Here is a 22,692-nt window from a genome sequence, read left to right on the forward strand (position 1 = left end):
TAGTATCATTATCGGTTGTTTTGTATTTTGTGCATTTTTAACAAAATGTCTGCCAAATATCTGAGTCTGAAGAACCAGTGTGTCAGTCAGCCATTCTTTCAAATAAAAACAATATTCCACAAAAAAAAGCAGCTATGGCAGCTCATAACTGAAAGAATCAAAGTGTTTCGCTCTGGGCAGTCACCGTGCTCTGATGGGCAGCATAAGCTCTTTATGCATAGTTCCAGTTCATCACTCAGATAGCTAAAAGATGCACATTTAAGGTACAAGATTTTTTCAAAATTAACAATTTTATTGCTAATTTCATCAAGGACATTCTTAAGTAAAATGTGATTTTTTTTCCCTGTGAGCATGTGGCAGTGAAGAATATAACGACCACCAGTACAATTCAGTGCCACTGCCTTGATTTGGACCAAGATATAGTTTTACTCGGCACTGTCTTTGCTACACCAATGCAAATATCAGTACAGTAAAAAAAATAACAACATTTAAATATTATTACAAAAACAATTTTGACCTCACTGACCTCATGAGTCTTAGGGACCACGGGGTCCATGGACCACACTTTGAGAACCACTACTCCAAAGAAACTCTTGCACATGTGTGTCAGGATACATGTATCAGATTGCTCATAGGATTATTGTTTGTAAAAGCCAAAAATCAGAATAGATTCATCAACAAAATAGCAAGAAATTGTGGCAGATTCATTTAACAGAAAGCGATGCAAATGAACCTACTGTAACTATATGGCATATCAAGGGTGAATATCACCAACATACTATTAGAAGCAAGACACAAAAGACTACATAAAGTTTAGTTCCATTTATATGAAGCTCAAAATCTACTAAAATAAAAATATTTTCATTTTTAAGGATAGAGGCATCGGTGGTAAAATCGACTTTAGAAACAAAGGAGGGAAATTATCACCAGAAAAGTCAGGATAGCAGTTACTGGTAGGAAAGATGGAAGAGAGTTACAACTGGGAAGGGCCAAACGGCAGCTTCTGGGATACTGGCAATGATCTAATCTTTGTCAGGGTGTTGTTTACAATGGCATTTCTTTGTACGATTATTACAATTTGTGACACTGTGGGTATATGAATGCTATATTCATAAGTAATGTTTTTAAATATCAGTTCTTTCATTTATTATGTCAATGACTACGGATTTCATTATCTTGGATTTGTTTAATTCTACATTTAACTAGCAGATTCACAAAGGGGAAAAATGTTTAATTGGCTTTAAATGTAAGAAAGAAGCAATATCCATTTTTAGGCAATAGGTGGGAACGTTCAACATGGGTGGAGGTGAGGTTCAAGGGAAAACTATTTTATTTCACAAAAGAGCAATTTCTACCATCTGCTCTCTGAAAATTGATGGTTACTCTGAAAACTGATCCCCTCTCATTGTATTGTCTCTTCTTTCATTTTCAGTGACAACAGTTTTCCAAATGTCTTTATGTCGGACATCTTTTTAAGAATACAAAATTTTTAAAAAAGCCATTGCTTGATGATGCTCACTGTCACACAGTCCTGTGATGTGGATATCACAGGAAATGTGTTAGCAATTACAAAGGCAAACAAGTCCGAGCCTGTTTGTGAATGATAGGCTAAAGTTAAAATAAAGGATCACTGTCACTGAACATATGTTTTCCCACAATGCCCAAAATAAACTGAAAATTTAAATAACATCTTAAAATATTTTTACAAATGTATTTTTAGCCACCACAATAGCCTACTACAATTCTTTAATAAAATAACATTGCTAATAGTACTCACTTAACATCTATATATTTTCCACACAATTACAATTTAAATGGAAGTTGCATTTTATAAAGTTGGATTTCTAAAGGTTGATGAAGTATTTTAGGACACTAAAATTTCAACAGAATTAAATCCTTTACTAACTGTTTCATGATACAGATAAATTCTGTAATCTATAAAATTTCATAACACTAGATTCTCTCCATACTTAATGTATTCTTTAACTTAAGCATTTCAACCTTCAAAATTCTTATTTTATTTATTTTTATTTTATAAAATTAAGAATTGACTAACCTAGATTACCATCACTATTCACAGCAAAAGCCTCTGAAATGAATCTGAAATTTAAATATAAAAAGATTTTTAGAGTTAAAAATATTAATTTTTTTCATAACCTTGGAATAAGAAAGGCTTTTCTAAGTGTGATACAAAAACCAGAAGCCATAGAGAAAAGATTAAGAGATCTAACTGAAAGAAAACTTGTATATATTAAAAAAAAAAAAAAAGGAATAAATCAAAAGACATATAGAGACAAATACTTACAACATATGACAAAGACCAAATTCCTTAACATATAAATTGCTTTATATGAAAACAAACAATTCAATGAAAATATGGAAAACTGTAAGAAATGACAGCTCACAATGTGAAATTAAAAAAGATAATAAACAGACAAAAACATGTTCATTCTAACATGATATTGATAAAAAAAATGTAAATGTCAAAACAAGATCTTATTTCTCTTCTCCCAGATAATCGAACATGTTTATAATTTAGTGTTGGTGAAGAAATGGGAAAACGGACATTCTCATGCACTATTGGTGCAAGTACAAACAGACGTTACCTTTTTTAATAGCTTTAATGAGATGTACATAATTCACATACCACAATATTTGCCTATTTAAAGTATACAATTCAATGGTTTTTAATAAATCAGACAATTATGCAACCATCACAGAACCTAATTTCAGAACATTTTCATCCAAAAGGAACTCCAAAAAGGAACTCTCATACCCATTACCCATTACTCCCCATTCTCCTCCACACCTGCAGTACTAGGCAAACATAACCTTATTTTAAGGGTAATCTGTCAATATCAATCAAAAATTTAAATTTGCAACCCAGTGCCTGAGCAATTCCATGTTATAGAATTTATCACATAAGAATAAACATAAAACACACAAAGATATAAAGGATAATGAAACACTTTGTTACAGCAAAGTACTCTATAGAACCTATGTCCTTCAATAGGAAACTATATTAATAAAATCTGTACATCAATAAAATGAAATACGAAGCAACTATTTAAAAGAATGAAGCCATATTTCTGATATAGAAAAGTCATCTGAATATATCAGTTAAAAAAAACAAAAGCAAACAATATACAGAGTATGACTTATGAGCTCATTTATATTTTTAAAAAATGAGATATTCCCAAAAAATTTTAAAGAGAAAACACATTAAATTTATAGCAATGATTACCTTGGAAGAATAAAGATTACATGTTGAGAAGGTTAAATATTTAATATTCAATATTTCAATTTAAAATAAAGTTAACTCACTTCAAACACCACATTTATTATTTTTAAAACACCACCCAGCAACAATAAAAGCGTTTTTAGATGACACACGAACAAGGCACATCAGGGTTGTCTTATGTAGACATACAAGATTCTACTGAATTTCAAAACAGAAAAGCATTTATCCTCATGTCCAAAAGTAAATGTTTAATAAAAGCGACTTAAACAACTAGACATAAGATTATCCTTCCAAAGGATAACTATGCATATCACAACATAACTATGCATTCAAATTTAGAGGAAAAAATCTAAATTAGATAAATACCTCTGGAAAAGAGACAACAATAATAAAGTACTATAATTAGTTTTTACTATTTCAAAAGTGAAATTATTTTAAAAAGTTTTCCTAAAACTGAATTGTGAAGAAAAATACTTGTTCTGTATTAAAAATATAATTAGTATTTTTGTATTTACGAAGGCAACCTAAACTGCTCCTTTCCTCTGCCTTTAAATAGCTCTTGATTATCTCTGCCTTTTTATTTTCATTCTCATTTTGCACATAATAAATTCCTGAGTTGTAGCTGCTGGGAACATACAATTTTCAATAGGCTTCCAAGTATTAATTTTTATTCTAGAAGTTAAATTGTTTATGACACTAAACATATATCTATCCTTTCAATTTTATCGTGTAAGATACAATTCATTACCCTAAATAAATATTTAGAGATACACATAAAGATAAAGATACAAGGATATTCTTCCCAGTATTATTTATGTTAGCAAAAATTATAAATAATCTCATTACTCAACAAGAAGGATAAGCTAAACTGGGGATACCTCCATAATATGAAATACAATAAATACAGTCATTAAAAATAGATGCTTATGAATATTTAATAGCATGAAAAATACTCAACATATACAAAATAATACAAGTGATATCTCAATTTTCTAAGGAAAAGTATGTTCACTGGATACAATGAAAAGATTAAAAGATAAAACAATGATATTTTGCCACTGTTTTTATTTCTAAGTGTTCATTTTCTAGGTGATTTATTTCCTTCTTTACATATGTCTATAATTTCTAAAATTTCTTCAATAGAAACCCACATAAACTATTTTACAATCACAAATATTACTTTTTAAAAGAAAGATGAAACTAAGATAGTTCATTTGGGCAACTTAGCATATACTTTCAAATATTTTAGGATGAAGAAAAAATTTTTTCAAAAACAGTCAGATGACTATGTAATTGCACAAAGGGTTATTTTAGCCAAAATATACACTGAATATATTTTAAGATATGAAGTAAGTTGATGTTTACATGCAAACTTCTCAATGATGCCAAAATATTTTTACAGTATGCCAAGAAGAAAAACAAAAACATACGGGTGTGGAAAAATAAAGCCACGCACATTTAAAAATGAATCTCTGATGCAATACATGATAGCTGTAAATATTTTTTCTTTCAACACATATGTGGGTAATTTTGGTATGTTTACCCCTGGCTCAGGATGTCATCATAAAGATATTATTTCACGAAAGACCAAAAAATTTTTAAAAAGCCATCATTTCCTTTCAATTATTTTAATTATTCTATGGTAAGCAGCCTCAACAGTAAGAAATAGTACAAAATAAAAGTAAAAAGAAAAATGATTGTAAATGACTTGGAATGACTTGTAAAAATAAGTAACGACAATTTTTAAAAAGAAATTCATAACAAGAGCTCAAAAGAAGGTACATCTGAATATAAGAAGTATTACATTCAAAAACGTTTTATAAAATCTAATTTCTTTTTAATTGAAAAGATTTTTTTAAAAAATATTAGTTTTGCACCAAGGGAAAAAAACACCCTGCATGCTTTAAAGAGGAGCTATGAAATGACAGATAGAATATTAATAATTCTACCAGACTGAAATTTAAAAGAAAAAATAGCCCTTCCTCTTCTATTATCAACAAAAATAAACTTATATGCTCATGATAGTGTTCGGAATATCTAAGGAAAAAAATCAATACTTTTTATGATATTTTATAATTAGGGTGGTAAGAAAATTTTATCATGTTGAAAATAAACAAATTGAAATTAAATTTTAGAAATCCTTGGGGCATCTTCATTTAAATGAAATAAAAAGATAAAATTATTTAAATAAATTTATTAGAAACATTAATCTAAGTCCAGTAACATTTTTCACATTTGCACATTTAAATAGTACATTATAATTTATAAGTTACATATATATTCATTATTTTCATTTGATTTTGGTAACAACCCTGTGAAATCAATAATTACCCTCTTTTTAAACAAAAGCTAAACTAGTATTCTTAACATGTCTGAGTCATATGACTACAGAATGGTAAAAGGAGGTTAAGGACACAGTGTCTCAGGTTCCTAATCTAATAATGTTCTGTCATATCACACAGATGACCAAAGTGTTTCATTGGTGTCATGAGCAAAAATAAAAATAATAATAATGATTTTTTAAACTTCCCAGAAAGTTTTAAAGACAGAAAATAATAAAGTAAATTAATCTTTGTTCAATGACTACTATATGTGGAACATATGGGTGCTTCAGACTACAGAATCTTCATTCATCCTGTAAAGCAGATGTCTCCCAAGACAGATGGGGAAACAGGCTAAGAGAGGGTATCCACCCATTTTCACACAGCTACTAAGTAGGATTTAAGTCCATGTGTTCTGGACTCCAAAGCCTATGCTTTTAACCAATAAAGAATACTGCCTCTTTAATAATTCTACTTTCAAATAACCAAAGAACGATAGTATGTCATATATCAGCTATAGCATACCTTAATTTAGCAGATCAATTCGAATAGTAAAAATAGTAATAATGAGATTAGAAAGATAATAGGAGGATGGAAGAATTCGCTGAGGTCAAAGACATTGCCAAGTCCCCTCGCCCCCTGACAATCGGGAATTGACAGTCAGGAGAGGGTCCCTCAGCACACATCCAGTGTGGCAGGCATGCAGCTGGGACACACAAAATGGAAGATGGGCGTTAAATAATGGAAAAGCAAACCCTGCCTACCCTGTATCATTACTTTAAATTGGTACCTAGGACAACCTTTCCCTACCCTGCATCATTATTCTAATGATGACCTGAAAATTCATATTACACAAAACATAAAAACAGTTACTAATTAGCTACATCAGAAATATCTCAATCGTACCTCTTTCTCATGCATTCGGGAGAGTAAATGATCCTCGTGGAGACTGCTAGATTTTCTCAGGCTGAATTTGGGTGTCATCTGTAGAATGAGTATGAGTTATTCAATACTTTTTCAGGCCTGGTTTATCCTTAACCCAAAAGCAAACTTCTAAATTGCCTGAAGTTCATGCCAAAATAATATCAACATTAGAGGGAAAAAAAATGACTGATTCGCTTCCAAGTGATAGGATTAATAAGACTATTACGCTTCACTATGTGGACTTGTGTTACTTTCCGTAAATAACTTAATGATTATCTTATTAATAATAAGAAAAGTCCGATGGAATTCTCACCTACCACAGAAAGTGGGATAGGCTTCTGTCTCAGGTACCGAGGATTTTCTATCTGAAAATTGAAAATAAAATAAAGACATTAATTTTTGAGTCTTAATTATTATTTGATAAAATATAGAATTAAGTTGCTATATGAAAATGTTTCCTACATGTCTTAGTATTTCGTTTGTCTTCTATAATGAGTATTGCATAATACATTTTTAGTGGCCCACTAACAAATGAAATATGAATCACAAACTCCTTCGTGGACACAAATGCACCTTCATGATCCCCTCACAGACTCACGGCCCAGCCCTATCTCCAACACTCCTAACTTCACATCCTGAATGACTTATATTAGCAGAATATGATAGGTCTTCTTATGCCTCTCTACCTCTATGCATTACTGCGTCTACTCCTCCAACCCCTGTAAACACACACCTATTTGTCTTTCAGGTCTCAATTTAATCACTACACTCCTAGGCAGATTCAATGTATGAATCCTTAAATTTACCTCCATAATAGCAACTAGAATACAAAATTCCTTTGGGACTCCTCCAATATCTACCTCTCATGCTCATCTATCCCCCAACATACCCCATATTCCAAGGACACCAAACAACTTGTTTTACCTTGAAAGCACTGCACGGTACCATATCTGAGTCTTTGCAACCTGTGAGATCATTCTCCCAACTTCTTCACATGGTTAACTTATTCAAGACTCTCAGCTGAGGAATCATTTCCCCCAGGAAATGTAGTTAAGCTCTGACTACTCCATTAGTACCCTCCGGATTTGTTCCCTTTTGTGATCTAACATCTATCTTCTGCAAAAGAGTATGAACTCTGAAAACAGACTATGACTGTGTTGCAACCCATCTACCCCTAGCATCCACCACAGGGCCTGGCAAGTAGTGAGTACCTAACTAAAATGGAAGGAAGGAAGGAAGGAAGAAAGGAAGAAAGGAAGGAAGGGAGGGAGGAAACTGAACCTGATCCCATTCTCTTATTAGTTCCTAAAGTAGCCTGTGAGTCTCTCATAGCTCTTACATTTTAAGTGTTTATCAGTATGTCTCCACATTTGTCTTTAAGCACAATCAGTGTAAGGATGATGACTTCTCAATTTTGAATTCCTGGTACCTAGCACAATGCCTAACATGTTGTAGAATTTTAATAAACTACTTACTGAATTAATATACTATAGGATAAATTAGAAACACTGATTGTTATCCCATATTTCATTCACAAATGACAATTAAAAATAATTATATAAAATAATAATCTCTTGACATATTAAACTTGTAATTTACTGTTGCAGAAAAATCAGACTGGCGAGAAATTAAGCATCATTCCCTAGAGTTGGAGAACTCAAGTTTATTACACTGGCAGTCCTGGAAGAGCTAATGTTGTGAAGATCTGGGCCCCAAGTTCAGGAGTAACCTTGCTTTTATAGGGCTCATCTGCGCAGTTACAATTGGCAAGAGCCCATTGGTTAATATGTCCTCAGGCAATTACAGAGCACAGGAGTTGCTATGGGCTACGAGTAGTTACAGAGACAGAACAAGCAAAGGCAATACATCTGTTATCTAGACAGAACAAGCAAAGGGAAGGGTGAGTCTTCAGTTGATCTCGAGGTCACCCTGCCCTTTGGCCTATGCGGCAAGCATGTCTACAGAAGCAGAAGAGCTGATTACAAGGTTAGCCATTTGAGTGGAAAATTCCTCTTCATTACTACATGGGTAACCTCAAAATATACAAGAATATAAATATAACACTAACTGTGACGTAATCTAGGACGGTGGTTCTTACCCTGAAGTATACCACAGCATCAACTGACAAATTTTTTCAAATATATATTACTTGGCTACACTCCTTCAAAACCTCACTGTTTTTCAAAAGCTCCTCAAATGATTATTATAGTTAATGATCATGGAAGATAAACAATCTATACCCAAATTAACAATACAGTTAAGGATGAATAAACAACCAATTAATCAAAGAATACAGAGAAAATACAATTAAAAATAGAACTTATTCAAGTTAAAAATAAAATAGAAGCCTCTATAACAACAAATAGGATCTGAAGAGTAACTATATTTTAGATTAGGGAAAATTTACAAATTAATTTTTTTCCACCTGAAGACTGGTTCCTATTAAGCAATGGCAACTGCTTGAATTTAAATTCCTCTCCCAATCCTCCAAAACCCTACGGATCAATGAAGAGAACAAATAAAGATCTCCATGACCCACGCCCACTTCATAAGATGGGGAAGGAGATTACTAAAATCTTCCATTAACATGCAAGTGGCCCAAGAAAGATCACACGTCAACAGAATCAGCTCCAGAGTGGTAGCATGGGAAAAAATGAGGCCAGTACCTCAGGTGGTGGAACACAATGTCATCTAATAGTGACCTTCCTGTAGAAGAAGAGAGGCCTATCGTAAGTGGTGAGGATGGGAAAACCCGATGGATCAATGTGCTGGAGACAGGGAAGTCAAGAGAAGGCAGCCTGAGGAAGGAGCCACTTTTGCATTAGAGAAAGGGCTCTTGGAAGGAAGGTTGTCTAACATGAAGGGAAAGAAAAAAGGAACTCTTTATGGAAAAAATAATTAAGTTTTGTCATAAGACCTTAAGACTGAAATAAATAGAGAGTGAAACGATGTTTGTGGATAGTCTCAATTATTGTGAAAATTTCAGTTCTTCTTAAGTAAATTTATCCAAACCAAAATCTCAAAAGGGTATTTGGAAAACTTAGCTCATTATAAAATGTATGTAAATAAATAAAGGGACAAGAATAGAGAAGACATGCCTCAAGAAAAAAATCAAGTTGGGATGACTTACTGAGACAACATAAAACTATAGTAGTAAAGATAAGTCAATGGAACCAACTAGAAGGTACTAGAAACTCTAATATATATGAGAATATGATTCATGAATAATCTAGCATTGCAAATTATTGAGAAAATAAGAATTTGTTCAATAAGTGGAAGAAAATAAGATCAGATCTCTTCCTTGCACCACATATAATAAATGTCTAGTGGATTAAATACTTGTAAAACTATAAAAACTTTCAGAAGACTATTTAGAAGAATGCCTTTATGGCTTCAACTATAAAAACTTTCAGAAGACTACTTAGAAGAATGACTTTACGGCCTCAGAGTAGAGAAGATTTCTTAAACAAAAAACAAAAAAAGCAAAAACAGAAAAGAAATTAATAAATTTAACCACTTTAAGGACTTCTCTCCAAAAAAATATATCATAAAAAGTGTAACGAAACAAGACATAAATTGGCAGGTGAGGTTTGCATAAATGGTTAGTCTCTAAAATGTGTAAAGGTCTTTAAAAGTAAAAGCGTAAAAATAAAAAAACAACATCCTATTAGAAAAAAATGGGGAAAAATGAGACATTTCACTGATGAAGAAATATGAATGGCAAATAAACATGAAAATATGCTCAATCTGTTTAGAAATATGAAAAATGTAAAGTAATACCACCATGAGATGGTAATTTACAGCCATGATTGGCATACATTAAAAATTTAACAATAAAAGTGTTCCAGATGTGGTGCAATACTGGTAGGTGTATTAGTACATTTACTTTGGGAAATATTTATTAAGTAAAAATATAATAAAGTTCATGTAAATATCACACCAGAGAAAGAGGCATTATTTTTTAGCAAATAACACTGTACTATGTATACACAGCTTTTTGAAAAACAGGGGCAACAAATTTCCAGCAGGCAGCAAAGGGCACTCAATAAATATTTATTGTCTGAAGGTATATATATATAAAAGTAAATAACCATTCTCTATTTTTAGAATGGAGAAAACCCGGATTGAAAGTAAGTTCTTCAAAGACACATGCAAATCTGAAAATACATAAAACCTTAATTCATGAAGCAAAATTAAACATAAGAAGGAAAATAAAGGGAGAAACAGAGACTTCTCAAAGATGTTCAAGCTCTAATTAAGCTTAAAATTTTAAACCAAAAGCCAAGAAAACCATTTGTGACTTATTTTTACCCAGCTCTACATTTATAAGCAGGGTACAAAATATTGGTTTAGTTAATTACATGCAGCCTTTGGACTATGCAGAAGTAACTCCTATTTCATCCTCTACATCTTTAAAAGCCACTAAATACAAATGTTAAAAGACTAGTTCTGTTATCCTAAATGTCCTTTCTCAAGTAGACCAAAATAAACTTTATTCTAATATTTAAAAGCAACAATGAACACTGTAAACAAGTATAAATCTTACTGTTATTCATTTATAATATACTGAGTTTGTCTCATAATCATTTTTAATATATAATGAGAATTATTCATGGTAAAGCATATTCTTACGTCTATTGGGGAGAAACAAGCAATCTATTTTCTGATTTTATAACAGCAGCCAGATGTGCTTTGAAGTTAAATGTTCCCACTTTGTAATCCACAAGTAACATGGACTTGGAGCAATCTGTAAACAGTCTTAACATTTACTTTTCTTATGTTCTTTTAGAAAACTATGTGTTCTCTCATAATACCTCAAGGAAGAATATCACAATAAAAAATGTCTAAAAAATTGACACGTGAAACATTAAAGTCTAAGAAAACATTAGACAGAAAGCAAATCCAAAAATAATGTTCCAATAGCATGAATAAATCACATGACTGAACATTTATTGTTGAAGAAGCAAACAATCACAATAATAAAATAAATAATTTAAACTAAACATAAATACAGACATCTGAATGCTCTCTAGTGAAAACTAGCTTTTGACATTTTATTTTGTTTAGTTCTTTAGCAGATTTGTTTGGTTACAAAGGGTTCTGTCAGTTTGTTTCCTCAAATTATTCAGGATTTGGTTAAATTCACCAAATATCCTATTACAGTACTAATGTTGATCAAATAGAGATAGTCTGTGATTCCAGCAAAATCAGAAGACATTTTAGCTGATATTTTAGCTGTCTTAGAGGAAAAAACATTAAGCACTATATTACTTGCAACACAACTAAAATAAATGTTTTTAAGTCATAGCATCAGAGAAACTCCCAAAACTGTCTCTATAGCATAAAATAATTTCAATCTTCAATGTTAAATCAATTATGCTTCAAAATAATGTTTTTACACCAATATTTTTAGAACTTGAAAAACATTTTTCCACAGAATACTACTACTAATGGAGGCCCAATTATTGGTTTACTCACAACATTTCAATGTTTAATGAGCACAAATAAAATATAAAGACAGAGGCCACTGGCACAAGGAAAAGCAAATAAGGCAAAGGAACAGAATAGAAACACATGTACTGTCACCTGACTTATCAGACAAAAAAAACAGTGCATTGCGACAGGAACAGAATAGTCTTTTCAATAAATGGGAGTGTCACTTGGATATATATATGGACAAAAACAAATCTTAACTCCATATCTTACAACATATACCAATACCATCTCTAGGTGGGATGCAGATCCAAAGAGAAAAAGTAAAATAATAGAGCTGCTAGAAGAAAACACAGAACATCTTCAGGACCTTAAGATAGTCAAAGATCTTCAAAGATCTTAAATAGGACACAAAATAGCATTAAATATAAGGAGGAAAAATGAGAAAATGAATGCATTAAAATTTTTACATTTCCATTCATCAAAGACATAAGAGAATGAAAGATAGCAATAAAGTGGAAGAACATATATATAATACCATATTCCAAAAGGACTCTTAACCAGAGTAGACACAAAGCTCTTACACATTAATAAGAAAAAGGCTGACAACCCAACAGAAAAAGCGGTAAAGCCTTTGTACCACTTCACTACAAGAGGCTATCCAAACTGTCAATAAACACAATAAAAAGCATCTAACTTTATTAGTCATCAGGAAAATATATGTTAAAATCACACAATGCAATGTCACTAACCACTTTCAAAAATGGCTACTTTTTAATTAACAAAAAATTCACTGATAATACCAAATATTAAAGAGAAAGTCGAGTAACAGAAACTGATTACACACTGCTGATGAGGAAGCAAACGGGCACGATCACTCTAGAAAACTGGCAGTATTCACTCTATCAATTAGCTTTTTGCTGCATCGCGAATCACCTCGAACCTTTGCAGCTTCAAACCACAACCATTTGACTAAGCTCACAATTGTCTAGGTTGGCAGCTTGGGCAGCTCATCTGCTAGAACAGCTTGTCTCAACTGGACTTGCTCATGTGTCTGCTTCACTACGGTGACAGCTGCGCCTGGGTGACTGATTAGAACAGTTCTCAGTAGGCCTCAGCGAGAAAGCTGCAGTGAGCAGAACAGCCAGGCTTCCCACATTCCTCACAGCGGGAGTGAAGGAGCATCCCCAGCTGCTAGTGGCAAGCAGGTACCCTCTTGCTCTCAATGGGGAGGTTCTCCCTTCCCCGATGGGCCCTGGCCTCCAGGCGGGCTGCCTGACTGTATGGTGCCGCTTACCCTCCGGAGCGCAGGAAGGATGGGAGGAGATGCACTCCTGCTGACCTCACCTTGCTCCCTCAGCCCACTTCCTGTCCTGAGAGGCTACCTGCATAAATGCCCCACACACCTGGGTCTTGTTCTGTCAGGCTCTGCTCTCTGAGACCTGAGGGGTGTGTCGACTCAAGAGTCCTCGCTGCTAGTTTGCTCCCAGTGGGAGTGAGGCTGCAATCAGCATGTGGACCCAAGGTGGGAACTGACAGGTGACTGAGATGGAAGGTCCAAGGAAGCCCTCCCTTCTGGCCCCTCACCCCATCATCAGAAAAAAAGAAAAAAAGATTGATATAGAGTTATGCATGAAATATATATAAAATAAAGCAAGAAAGAGTCCCAAAAACTAAAGGTTAAAAAGGTTAGAGCAAGAAAAAAAATAATACAGGAGAAAATTTTAATTGCTAGGTTTAATAAATAAATCTCTACTTGAATTATGTAGTTTTAGAGAAAATATTAACACACTCCGAGTAAAAGAAAGGATATATTTGGGGGGGAAAAAACATATTTTCTAACAAAAACTAGAAAATTCAAGTTCCAGAACATCTAAGGCATCAGAATGAAGATGGTGACAGTCATACTAGCAATATCAAAATGTACCCTTAGTATAGAGCACAAAAATTAACTAAGCTGTTAACTTAGAGAAAAAAAAAAGTCTGTGGCACATTCGCATACAAACTAAAATCAAAGCAACATCTAAGCTTTTCAATACACTGGATACTTAAATTATTCTACTGTGATCAAGAGATACAGTTCAGCTTGATTAATGCGTATGTGCTATAAATATATAAAACTGCAAGACTTTTATATTTTATACTGTTAGTGCCTTCTTTGAACAATAAAAATGTGAAACAAAACCCCAGGCAGCCCTAGTTTTAAGGCATTACCTCGAAACATTTTAGATGTTTTATTTTAATTTTATTATACAAATGAAAAATTTAATCCTCTGAATAGTCAAATAATTGTGAAAACTCCTCTATGTGCTAAGAAATGTACATCGGAAGTTTCCAATGGCTGAGGGCAAAGGCAAATTTAAAAGAACAACCCAGAAATTTGTTTTTCACTTTGATACTGCTTTCTGGCAAAATGATTTGTCTTTTTGAGGGATTTCCTGTGCTCTTCTCCCACGCTGGTAACTTAGGCAACTTCCCCAACACCTTCAAACATGAAAATGTTTCTTCTGATTTACTAGTCCCCACTTGTGATCAATTCTATTTCTCTCTTTCACTAACATACTCCCAAAATGACTAAGGGATTCACAGTGCTTTAAATTCTTATCCATTTCCCGGCCTTCTAATCATGGCCATTGCACAGGCCAGGTGTCCTCACTGCGCCCTCCCCCCTCCTCACTCTGAATCCTCTAAAAGGCTAGAGCTGTTCCAGTCTCTGGGCGCAGCCACCAGCTCTAGCAGTGTGACTATGCAACTTGACTGCAGCCCTCGAGTCTCATGAATCTCCAACCCTTGAACTCCCAATTAATCTTACCTTCTCTTCGAACTCCACCAGTCGAAAATAAAACTTGAAAGCCCTCAAGTGGATTCCCCGTCGGACAATCAATTAACTGACAGGGAGCCAACATTCACATTTCCTAGACCCAAACTTTTAGGTGCCCTTCGGTTTGGCCTGCCAATCAGTCACCAAGCATTCTTCACTCTCCTTTCTATCGCTTTCCATGGTCCCGGAAATCATACAAATGTAGAGGTCACTCCGAACACCTCAGAGATGACTGGCTCCCTTTCTCCATTTTCACTCACATCCAGTACAACTCTCATAATGCCACCAAGTCAATTTTCCTAAAGCGCTGCTGTCGTTAAAGGTCATTTCTGGTAGGAAGGGCTTTTTTTAAATAAAATAACGACCCCTAAAGTCAGTGAAGGAGTGAGAAGGAGACAGGCTGCTAGTTGGAAAATAAACTGGTATACGCCTCCTGGACCTAAGAAAGCAACCGAATATGTATGAAAAGACTCTTCTAAGAAATTTTATTGCAGTATTATATTAACAACAAATTGAGAGCAATCTAAACTTCCAAAAATGGCAGAATGCTTAAATAAGTTATGGACCATCTCTCTGAAAGAAAAATTAGTGCTACCATTAAGATGCATTTGGTTCAAATTTTAAAATAAATTTAAAATAGCACATATTTAAATATGCCGCCAATTGTTTAAATATTAATTTTACAAATACATACAGGAAAAAAAGAAGAGAAATATGCCTATAACAAAATGTTCACACAACTCTCAGTATTAAGATCCTAACATCATTTATTCCTCTGAGTTTCTGTATTTTTCAAATACCTAATTACAAATTATTTTTATACTAACATCATGTGATAAAACTTATTTTACATCTCTTTCCATTCCCTCAAAGCATTTAACAGCCTATATGTAAAGTGGAATGTGCAAGGAAAAAAAATAAACCCCCAGGGCTCACTATTGCCTAAAATTTTAAAGCTCAACTTCTCAGTTTAGCATTCAAAGCTCCCATATAATCCAGCCTGATAACTCTGCCCGCTACTGCCCGACACAGACCCAAAGACCAGTCATGGCAGCTCACTTATGCCACACCTTTCTTCAGGCCTCGTTCTGCCTTGAATTCCCTCCCCTCCCCTCCCCCTACCCAAGCACATCCATGCCCCCCAGGCTTTGTACCTAAAGACTGTTTTGCAAGATGGTGGCTCACGCATGAAGTCTGAGATTTTTTTCTTACCCTAATGACCTACCTTCTTCAACTCCTCCCTTCTTTCCCCTCTACCTCAGTATTCTACTTTCTATATAACTCATTTTGCAATTTTATCAAATACTATCTTAAATTATTATTTAACTACTGATGTGTATATCTCTTATTTTACAAAGAAAGTCAGCTTGTCAAGGTCAGGGATTGCTCCATGCTTCTTTGGAATATTATTTCTCCTCCCTGTACTCAAAGTCCTTCTCACTGCTCGCTCAGTACTAAATGTCTAACATCCAATAACATTCGCTCAATACAATTAAATCAGTTCAGATATTTTCCAAATACAATGTTTCTGCCACATCAATATACATACATAAAACAAATACTTTCTTTACCCCAAGATTCCAACTATTAAGGCGAGCTTCAATGTCGCTGTCATCCAAAGAAAGAGCAGATTTTTTCAAATTAATGCCCTGAAATACAAAAGAAAAAAAGGAAGAAGGGATGGGGGGAAGAAAGAAGGAGGTAAGAAATAAAAGGGAAAAGGAGGGGAAAAAAAAGAGAAAAGGAAGAAGGGAATAAGGAAGGGAGGTAAGGAAGGTGGGAAAAGAGAGAGAGAAGAAAAAGACGAGAAAAGAAAAGAAAGGCAGACAAAATATACGTCATTCAGAGTAATAAGAGTTTTGTGCACTTTTTTGGTAATGCTATATTGCCCTCAGAGGGAAAGATTATGTTACAACTGAGCTAGTTCTCAATTCTAAGTAATGACTGTTTATTAAAACTGCTTAGGGCTATGAGATGACTTTGCAATGTATTCACACAGTAACTATATTTCAAAAAAAAAAAAAAAAATCAAAAGAATATTTTAAAAATTAATCCAGACTATTCTCTTTAAGTTCTTTTACAAAAAGTTTTAATTGTGGTATACCACAGTAGCTTTAAAGGGGGATGGGGGAACATTTGAAAAGATGAATTATTTACTCTCGTTCAAATTAGTTAACAGGAAAGTTTGTGCTGATGTCCAAGAAGCTCTTTGTTCTTAAATTAATTCTCATTCATACGCTGAATATAAAGAGAAATAAGCTTTAAATTCACATCATGAAAACACGATTATGGTGATACTTTACTTTAAAAAAAAATTACATTCCATGCTTTGCCCCCTCCCATATAATTTATTATATTACACATTTATCACCAGATTAAAATCCTATCTAAGGACAGCCTAAGATCTGTGCTCAGAAATGAACAACGGTCTGAAAGCTCCAAAAACTTAGAAAGGTAAGTCTGTGTAAAATAATAATGTATATTCTACAGTACAGCCAAAAAAAATATTTTGAAATTGTTTGTTGGTACAGCATTTTCACACTTTTAGAAAACCTCATTACCCACATATAAATATATTTACCTATATGGTCATTTAAATTATCTGAAGTGAGGAAAACTACACTAAAATGTTCTTCATATTTTATGGAGTCTCCAAATTTCTCCTGAACAAAATGTTTATTAGACGTGCTATATTAAATCCATTTTTGCTTCACTGTTGGTCCTCCACTTTTTTGCATTTTTTGGTGAATAAGAATGTCTTAGGAAATGTACCTGCCTTGTTTATTTTGAGTAAATATGATTGATAATAAACCCACAAATATTTCAAACCTTTATATTAAAATATTTTGAAAGTTCCAAACTAAAGAAAATGCAAGACATTTAGAGCGGTATATGCTAAAACAGTCGTGCATTACCCATGATCTTCCTGTAACTAAAAGTCTTGTAACCCAAGACAAGCCAGAGTTATTATGCAAGAAAGACCACAGGAGGCAAGCAAAGTCCTTCTCTTTACAAAGCTAATGAGCTGCTCAAGCAAATGAGCCATAATCATCGGTATCTTGTTCAACCCAAATCTATGTTCAGCAATTAGATGCAAGAGAGGTGTTCATATTTCAAGATATAAATAGTTCATGTTCATCATAAAGACAGTGTTTCCTATTTCGCTACAAGCTAATCCCAATTTCTTAAGTTTATGACAACTGGGTGTCTAATCATTTTTATACATATACTGGGTAAAAGAGGGAAAAAATAACTAAAAAACAAAGTTTTCGAAAGTTATTCTCCGAATATGCACAGGAAAAATAATTGATTAATATGTTGCCTCGAAATCACTCAGAAAGCAGAAGGAACGCTGTGGAATACATCAAAAACACCATTTCTTTAACACCAGGATGTTCATCCAAACTTTCAGATTTTAGTCACTGTTTTTAAGTAATCATTGGAATTTCGACAATATGAAACTAAAAATTTGTGGAATTATTTTAAAACAAAAAACAAACAAAAGTAGAATCTGATCTTACACAACGCTTGGGGGTAATATCTTGTCCATCTTCTCTGTAGGCTGGACTCACCGAATGCGATCTCGTTTGGAGCTTCGCGGTGTACTGTTCCCTACTGATAGACCAAAACAGTAACAATCAGAATTCAGGGAATTCAGAGGACACAGAAGTATTCGAATGTAGGATCACCAGTTTTTTTCTTTTAGAAATAAGATGATTTATTAACAATGATATGTTAACAATGATGTGACACTAGCAAAAAATATATATAAATAATAACAACTTGTATTTTTCACGTTTCTTGCACTTAAATAAAATGTCACCTAAATGCTACGTACTTGCTTACAAACAAATGCTATTTTAAAATGGGACTATAATAAACTACACGTATTTAAATCTTTTCTCCTCCTTTCCCCTTTTCCTAAGTGTAGGAAGAGAAAAAAAAAATGAAAGCATATGTTCTCAGAGAAGATAACTGTTTTAAAAAGGTTAGCCAGTTTTGTTGGATTCGCATTCCACATCAAGATAAAGCCTTGAATTATTCTGAAACCTTATCGGAAACCACAGATAAATCAGTCCTAAATTTTAAAATGTGCCATGTTAATTCAGGTAAAATGTGATGAGTACAACACAAGCAGAAAAACAGTTTTAAGCTTCCAAATGAATTCGAGCAAAAAGACTTTTCTCCAATATAAAACTCAGTATCAAAATATCATTCTCAATATTCTACCAGAGCCTGGAGTCTCTCATGTATTTTTATTCAATCTACTTCAATGAAAATTCCATAAGTAAAATATCTATTTTCTGAACAGTTGTGTCAAGATGTAAAATGGAAACTAATCATTAAATAATAAATTAAAGTCACTAACTTTCAACCACAAGCCACATCAGGACTTCCTTCACAAATTGTGAGCCACACTAAGTATTTCCAAAAGACAAAACAGTAATTCGAAAAGACAAGATTAAAACGAACGTGTTTTTTGGTAGTGATATGGACAGAATAACATTCCTCAGACTAGTTACTAAATAATTTAGGCTGTCTCGAAAGGTTGTTTTAAAGAGAACTATGGATTTTTTTATACCCCTACTCGATATCCCAGATTGCCAAATACTTAAAAACAAATGAGAAAAATAGATAAAGTAATGTTGAGGGAATAAACTCATCAGGCAATGTGCTAGGGCTGATAAGCATTTAAATAAAACTCAGTATGTGGGAAGAGGCAACCTGATATACTCATAGCAAGCAGTGGCCTGTTCTTCTTTAAGAATAGATTAAACACTCATAAAAAGAGCTATACTTAAAAATTGAAAAATGCTTAAATATTAAAAGTAATTATTCTCATAGAAAATATTAATAAAAAAAGAAGGCTGAAACATTTATCGATGTATTTCGCAGGGTGCATACATAAAACAACACATTCTTTTAACTCACTCGTAGCTGTCCTCTACCAACCTACCTCTTTCCCTTCACAATAAATTTCAAAACAAATGCTTAGATCCATATCCTAACTTGCCATATCTTTTTCAATTAACTACAATCTGACTTCTCCTCATCCTTAAAGCATTGTAAATAAAGTCATCGACAATCTCCGAGCTACTCAAGCAAATGAGCTGTTATCTGTCCTTACCCTAGTTGACCTCACTCAAACGTTAGGAAAAGTGTTTGAAAGATGCCACATTCATTGGCCCCACGGAATCACTCCTCCCTGGTTCTTATCCAATCTTTAAGCCCCTCCACGGTAAGCTTCACTAGCCTTTCTCTCCCTGCCCATTCTATTCATGCTATAATCTCAAGGTTCTGTGTCTAATCTTCTTCATTTCCCTTTTACATGCTTTCTCTGGACAATTTGATATATTGTTAGTTTTTCAAATAATAAGGAGAAGCTTTGATTACCAAATCCACATCTCTAGCCCAAACTGCTCTCTTGGCCTCTGACCCCATTACAAACATAAGTTGAATTAGCCCTACTTCCAATTCAACATGTCCAAAACTAAATTCATTCTATTGCCCCCGTTGCCCCTTGACCATGCTCCAAAGCAGGCAAAGTAAAGCAGAGGCTGAAGCCAGCTTCGTGTAAAAGGGCGTTGAGGTCAGTGTCATTGCTAAAATCTGGCTGGCACAAGAAACATAGGACATTAGTCACAGAGTTTCATTTCTTGCCACTAAGACCATCTCCAGCTGAAAGCACAGTTAAATGGAACTCTACAGAGGCAGCTCAAAATCACAGTGATGGTGCTGGAAGTCCAGGTGAACAGTGAAACGGAGAGTAGAAAGCAAAGGTCAACACTGATCATACGTATGAAGGCTAACAGGCGCTGCCTGCCACACAGAATAGCACGTCGTAGCGCTCATGAGGACAGCCTACAATTTGTACAGGGGACATGATTACAGTGAGCTCATGATTATGGTGCTTGTGCCAATTAGACAAGAGGGACTGTGGCTCGATTAATTTCAGGGTGCCAAAATGAACAGAAAGAAAAGCTTTAGCACATTATGAGTCCCTGGCAAACAAATCCCTTTTTATTCCTCTTAAGGAGTAAAACTCTAGGAAATATAAATTTTCTATTACATTTTTTCCTAATGCTAAAATATTTCAACAGGAATCCAGAAACATTCTCTCAGCATCTCTGTTGATTCCAAAACTAGAAACATAGACTTGTCTATCTGTAAAGATAGAGATAAGCAATGAGAGATATAAGAAGACTTAAAAGCCTACAGGAAAACCAACCAAATGTCCTCTTGCAAAAGAAACTTGCTACATACAAAAAAAAGGGGAAACTTCTAAAATGTTTTTTAAATTTGTGTCCCTAATGTGATTCAAGTGAACAATGCAGATGTAAAAAGGAAATGAACAATCTGTGATCATAAAAATGTGCTTACAAATGAAAACCATGATTACCAAATTTTAAAACCATAATGAAAGAAGAGAATAGCAGATCAAATACAGCATAAAATCAAATCCGTGAACTAGAAAACTAGTTCAAGAAATATTCTAAGAACACAAAGGAAAAAATAAAGGGATGAATTAAATGAAAATGCAAGAGATAAGGAAGACAGATTCAAAATCTCTAACACTGATGGCCAATAAATATATAAAAAGATACTCAACATCGCTATTAGGAAAATGCAAATCAAAACCGCAATGAGCTACCATCTCACACCTGTTAGAATGGCTATAATCAACAGGACAAAAACAAATGTTGGAGAAGATATGGAGAAAAAGAACCCCTCATACACTGCTGGTAGGACTGCCAATTGGTACAACCACTTGGAAAACAGTATGGAGGTTCCTAAAAAAACTAAGAATCGATCTGCCATATGATCCAGCAATCCCTCTACTGGATATTTACCCCAAAGATTTAAAAACCCACATCCGAAAAGATATTTGCAGACGGACGTCCATAGCAGCATTATTCACAATGGCCAGGACATGGAAGCAACCGAAGTGTCCTACGATAGATGATTGGCTAAAGAAGTTGTGGTACATATATACAATGGAATATTTACTCAGCCATAAGAAGAGATGAAATATTGTCATTTGCAACAACATGGATGGACCTTGAAATAATCATACTAAGCGAAATAAGCCAAACAGAAAAAGTTGAAAATCACATATCACTTATATGTGGGATATAAACCTAAAAGCAACAAATGAGCAGGACAAACAAACAGAGACTCACGGACATGAACCAGAGGGTAAGGGAAAGAGGGGAGGGAGGAGGTAGATGGGGGGGGTGAATTTAAATCATTTCTACAAGTAAAATATTTTTTAAAAAATCTCTAACACTGAAATAATATGAATTCCAGAAGGAATAAATGAAACAGAAACAGGAAAATAATAAAGATCTAGTGACAATGGCAGTCGAGATTGCATCAGAAATGAGCCTAAAAGAATAACTTATAACACCACCTTAAGCTAGAATGAAAACACAACGCTACGAAAAGGAGGGAAACTAAAACAGTCTGCCAGGCTCTGGTTCCAGAAACAACAGAGACAGCGGAAGTGCAACTCCAGAGAGGCAAGAAGGAGTCAAAGTTTCCCAAAGCAGAGGAACAAAGTCAAACTCCTCACGTACCAGAGGCAGGGATGAAGTTCCTTGCCCTTGAGAGGCATCTGAAAACCAGTGCTGGCGATCATTACTGAAAGGAAGGGCAAAGGACACAAAGTCTCGAAAACGAGGAATCAGACTAGCTTCAAGTGAAAGGGACAGAGAGTTCAAAATAAAAAGAGGTATTTGACTCCCCAAATTCCTACAAACATGAAGGTGGTTGAGAAAACGACTCAGCTTAAAACAAATCATTTCTATGGTGAAAGATAATTCAGAGGGAAAAGCACAGAGCTATGAAGAACACCTGTAGGAAGCAAGTCCTAATCAAGAAAAAGGCAATGGACTGGATGCCTGGCTAGATTTCAGAATTGCTATAAAATTGTCATTGCTACGTGTCTCCCA

The 22,692-nt window shown here is 34.1% G+C and overlaps 1 protein-coding gene across 1 annotated transcript in view; it reads right to left on the reverse strand.

Moving 5' to 3' along the window:
* CEP112 (centrosomal protein 112) overlaps positions 1-22,692 on the reverse strand; it is a 350,208-nt gene that overhangs the window by 300,659 nt on the left and 26,857 nt on the right. Inside the window, exons 5-8 of the mRNA XM_023535655.1 lie at positions 18,262-18,355; positions 16,312-16,389; positions 6,804-6,851; positions 6,469-6,546 (exon numbers count right to left, since the gene is read on the reverse strand). Coding sequence (XP_023391423.1) covers positions 6,469-6,546; positions 6,804-6,851; positions 16,312-16,389; positions 18,262-18,355 — 298 coding nt within the window. The remainder of the gene's footprint in view (positions 1-6,468; positions 6,547-6,803; positions 6,852-16,311; positions 16,390-18,261; positions 18,356-22,692) is intronic.

The sequence above is a fragment of the Pteropus vampyrus genome, unplaced genomic scaffold (genome assembly GCF_000151845.1).
Source record: "Pteropus vampyrus isolate Shadow unplaced genomic scaffold, Pvam_2.0 Scaffold143, whole genome shotgun sequence".
NCBI classification, from domain to species: Eukaryota; Metazoa; Chordata; class Mammalia; order Chiroptera; family Pteropodidae; genus Pteropus; species Pteropus vampyrus.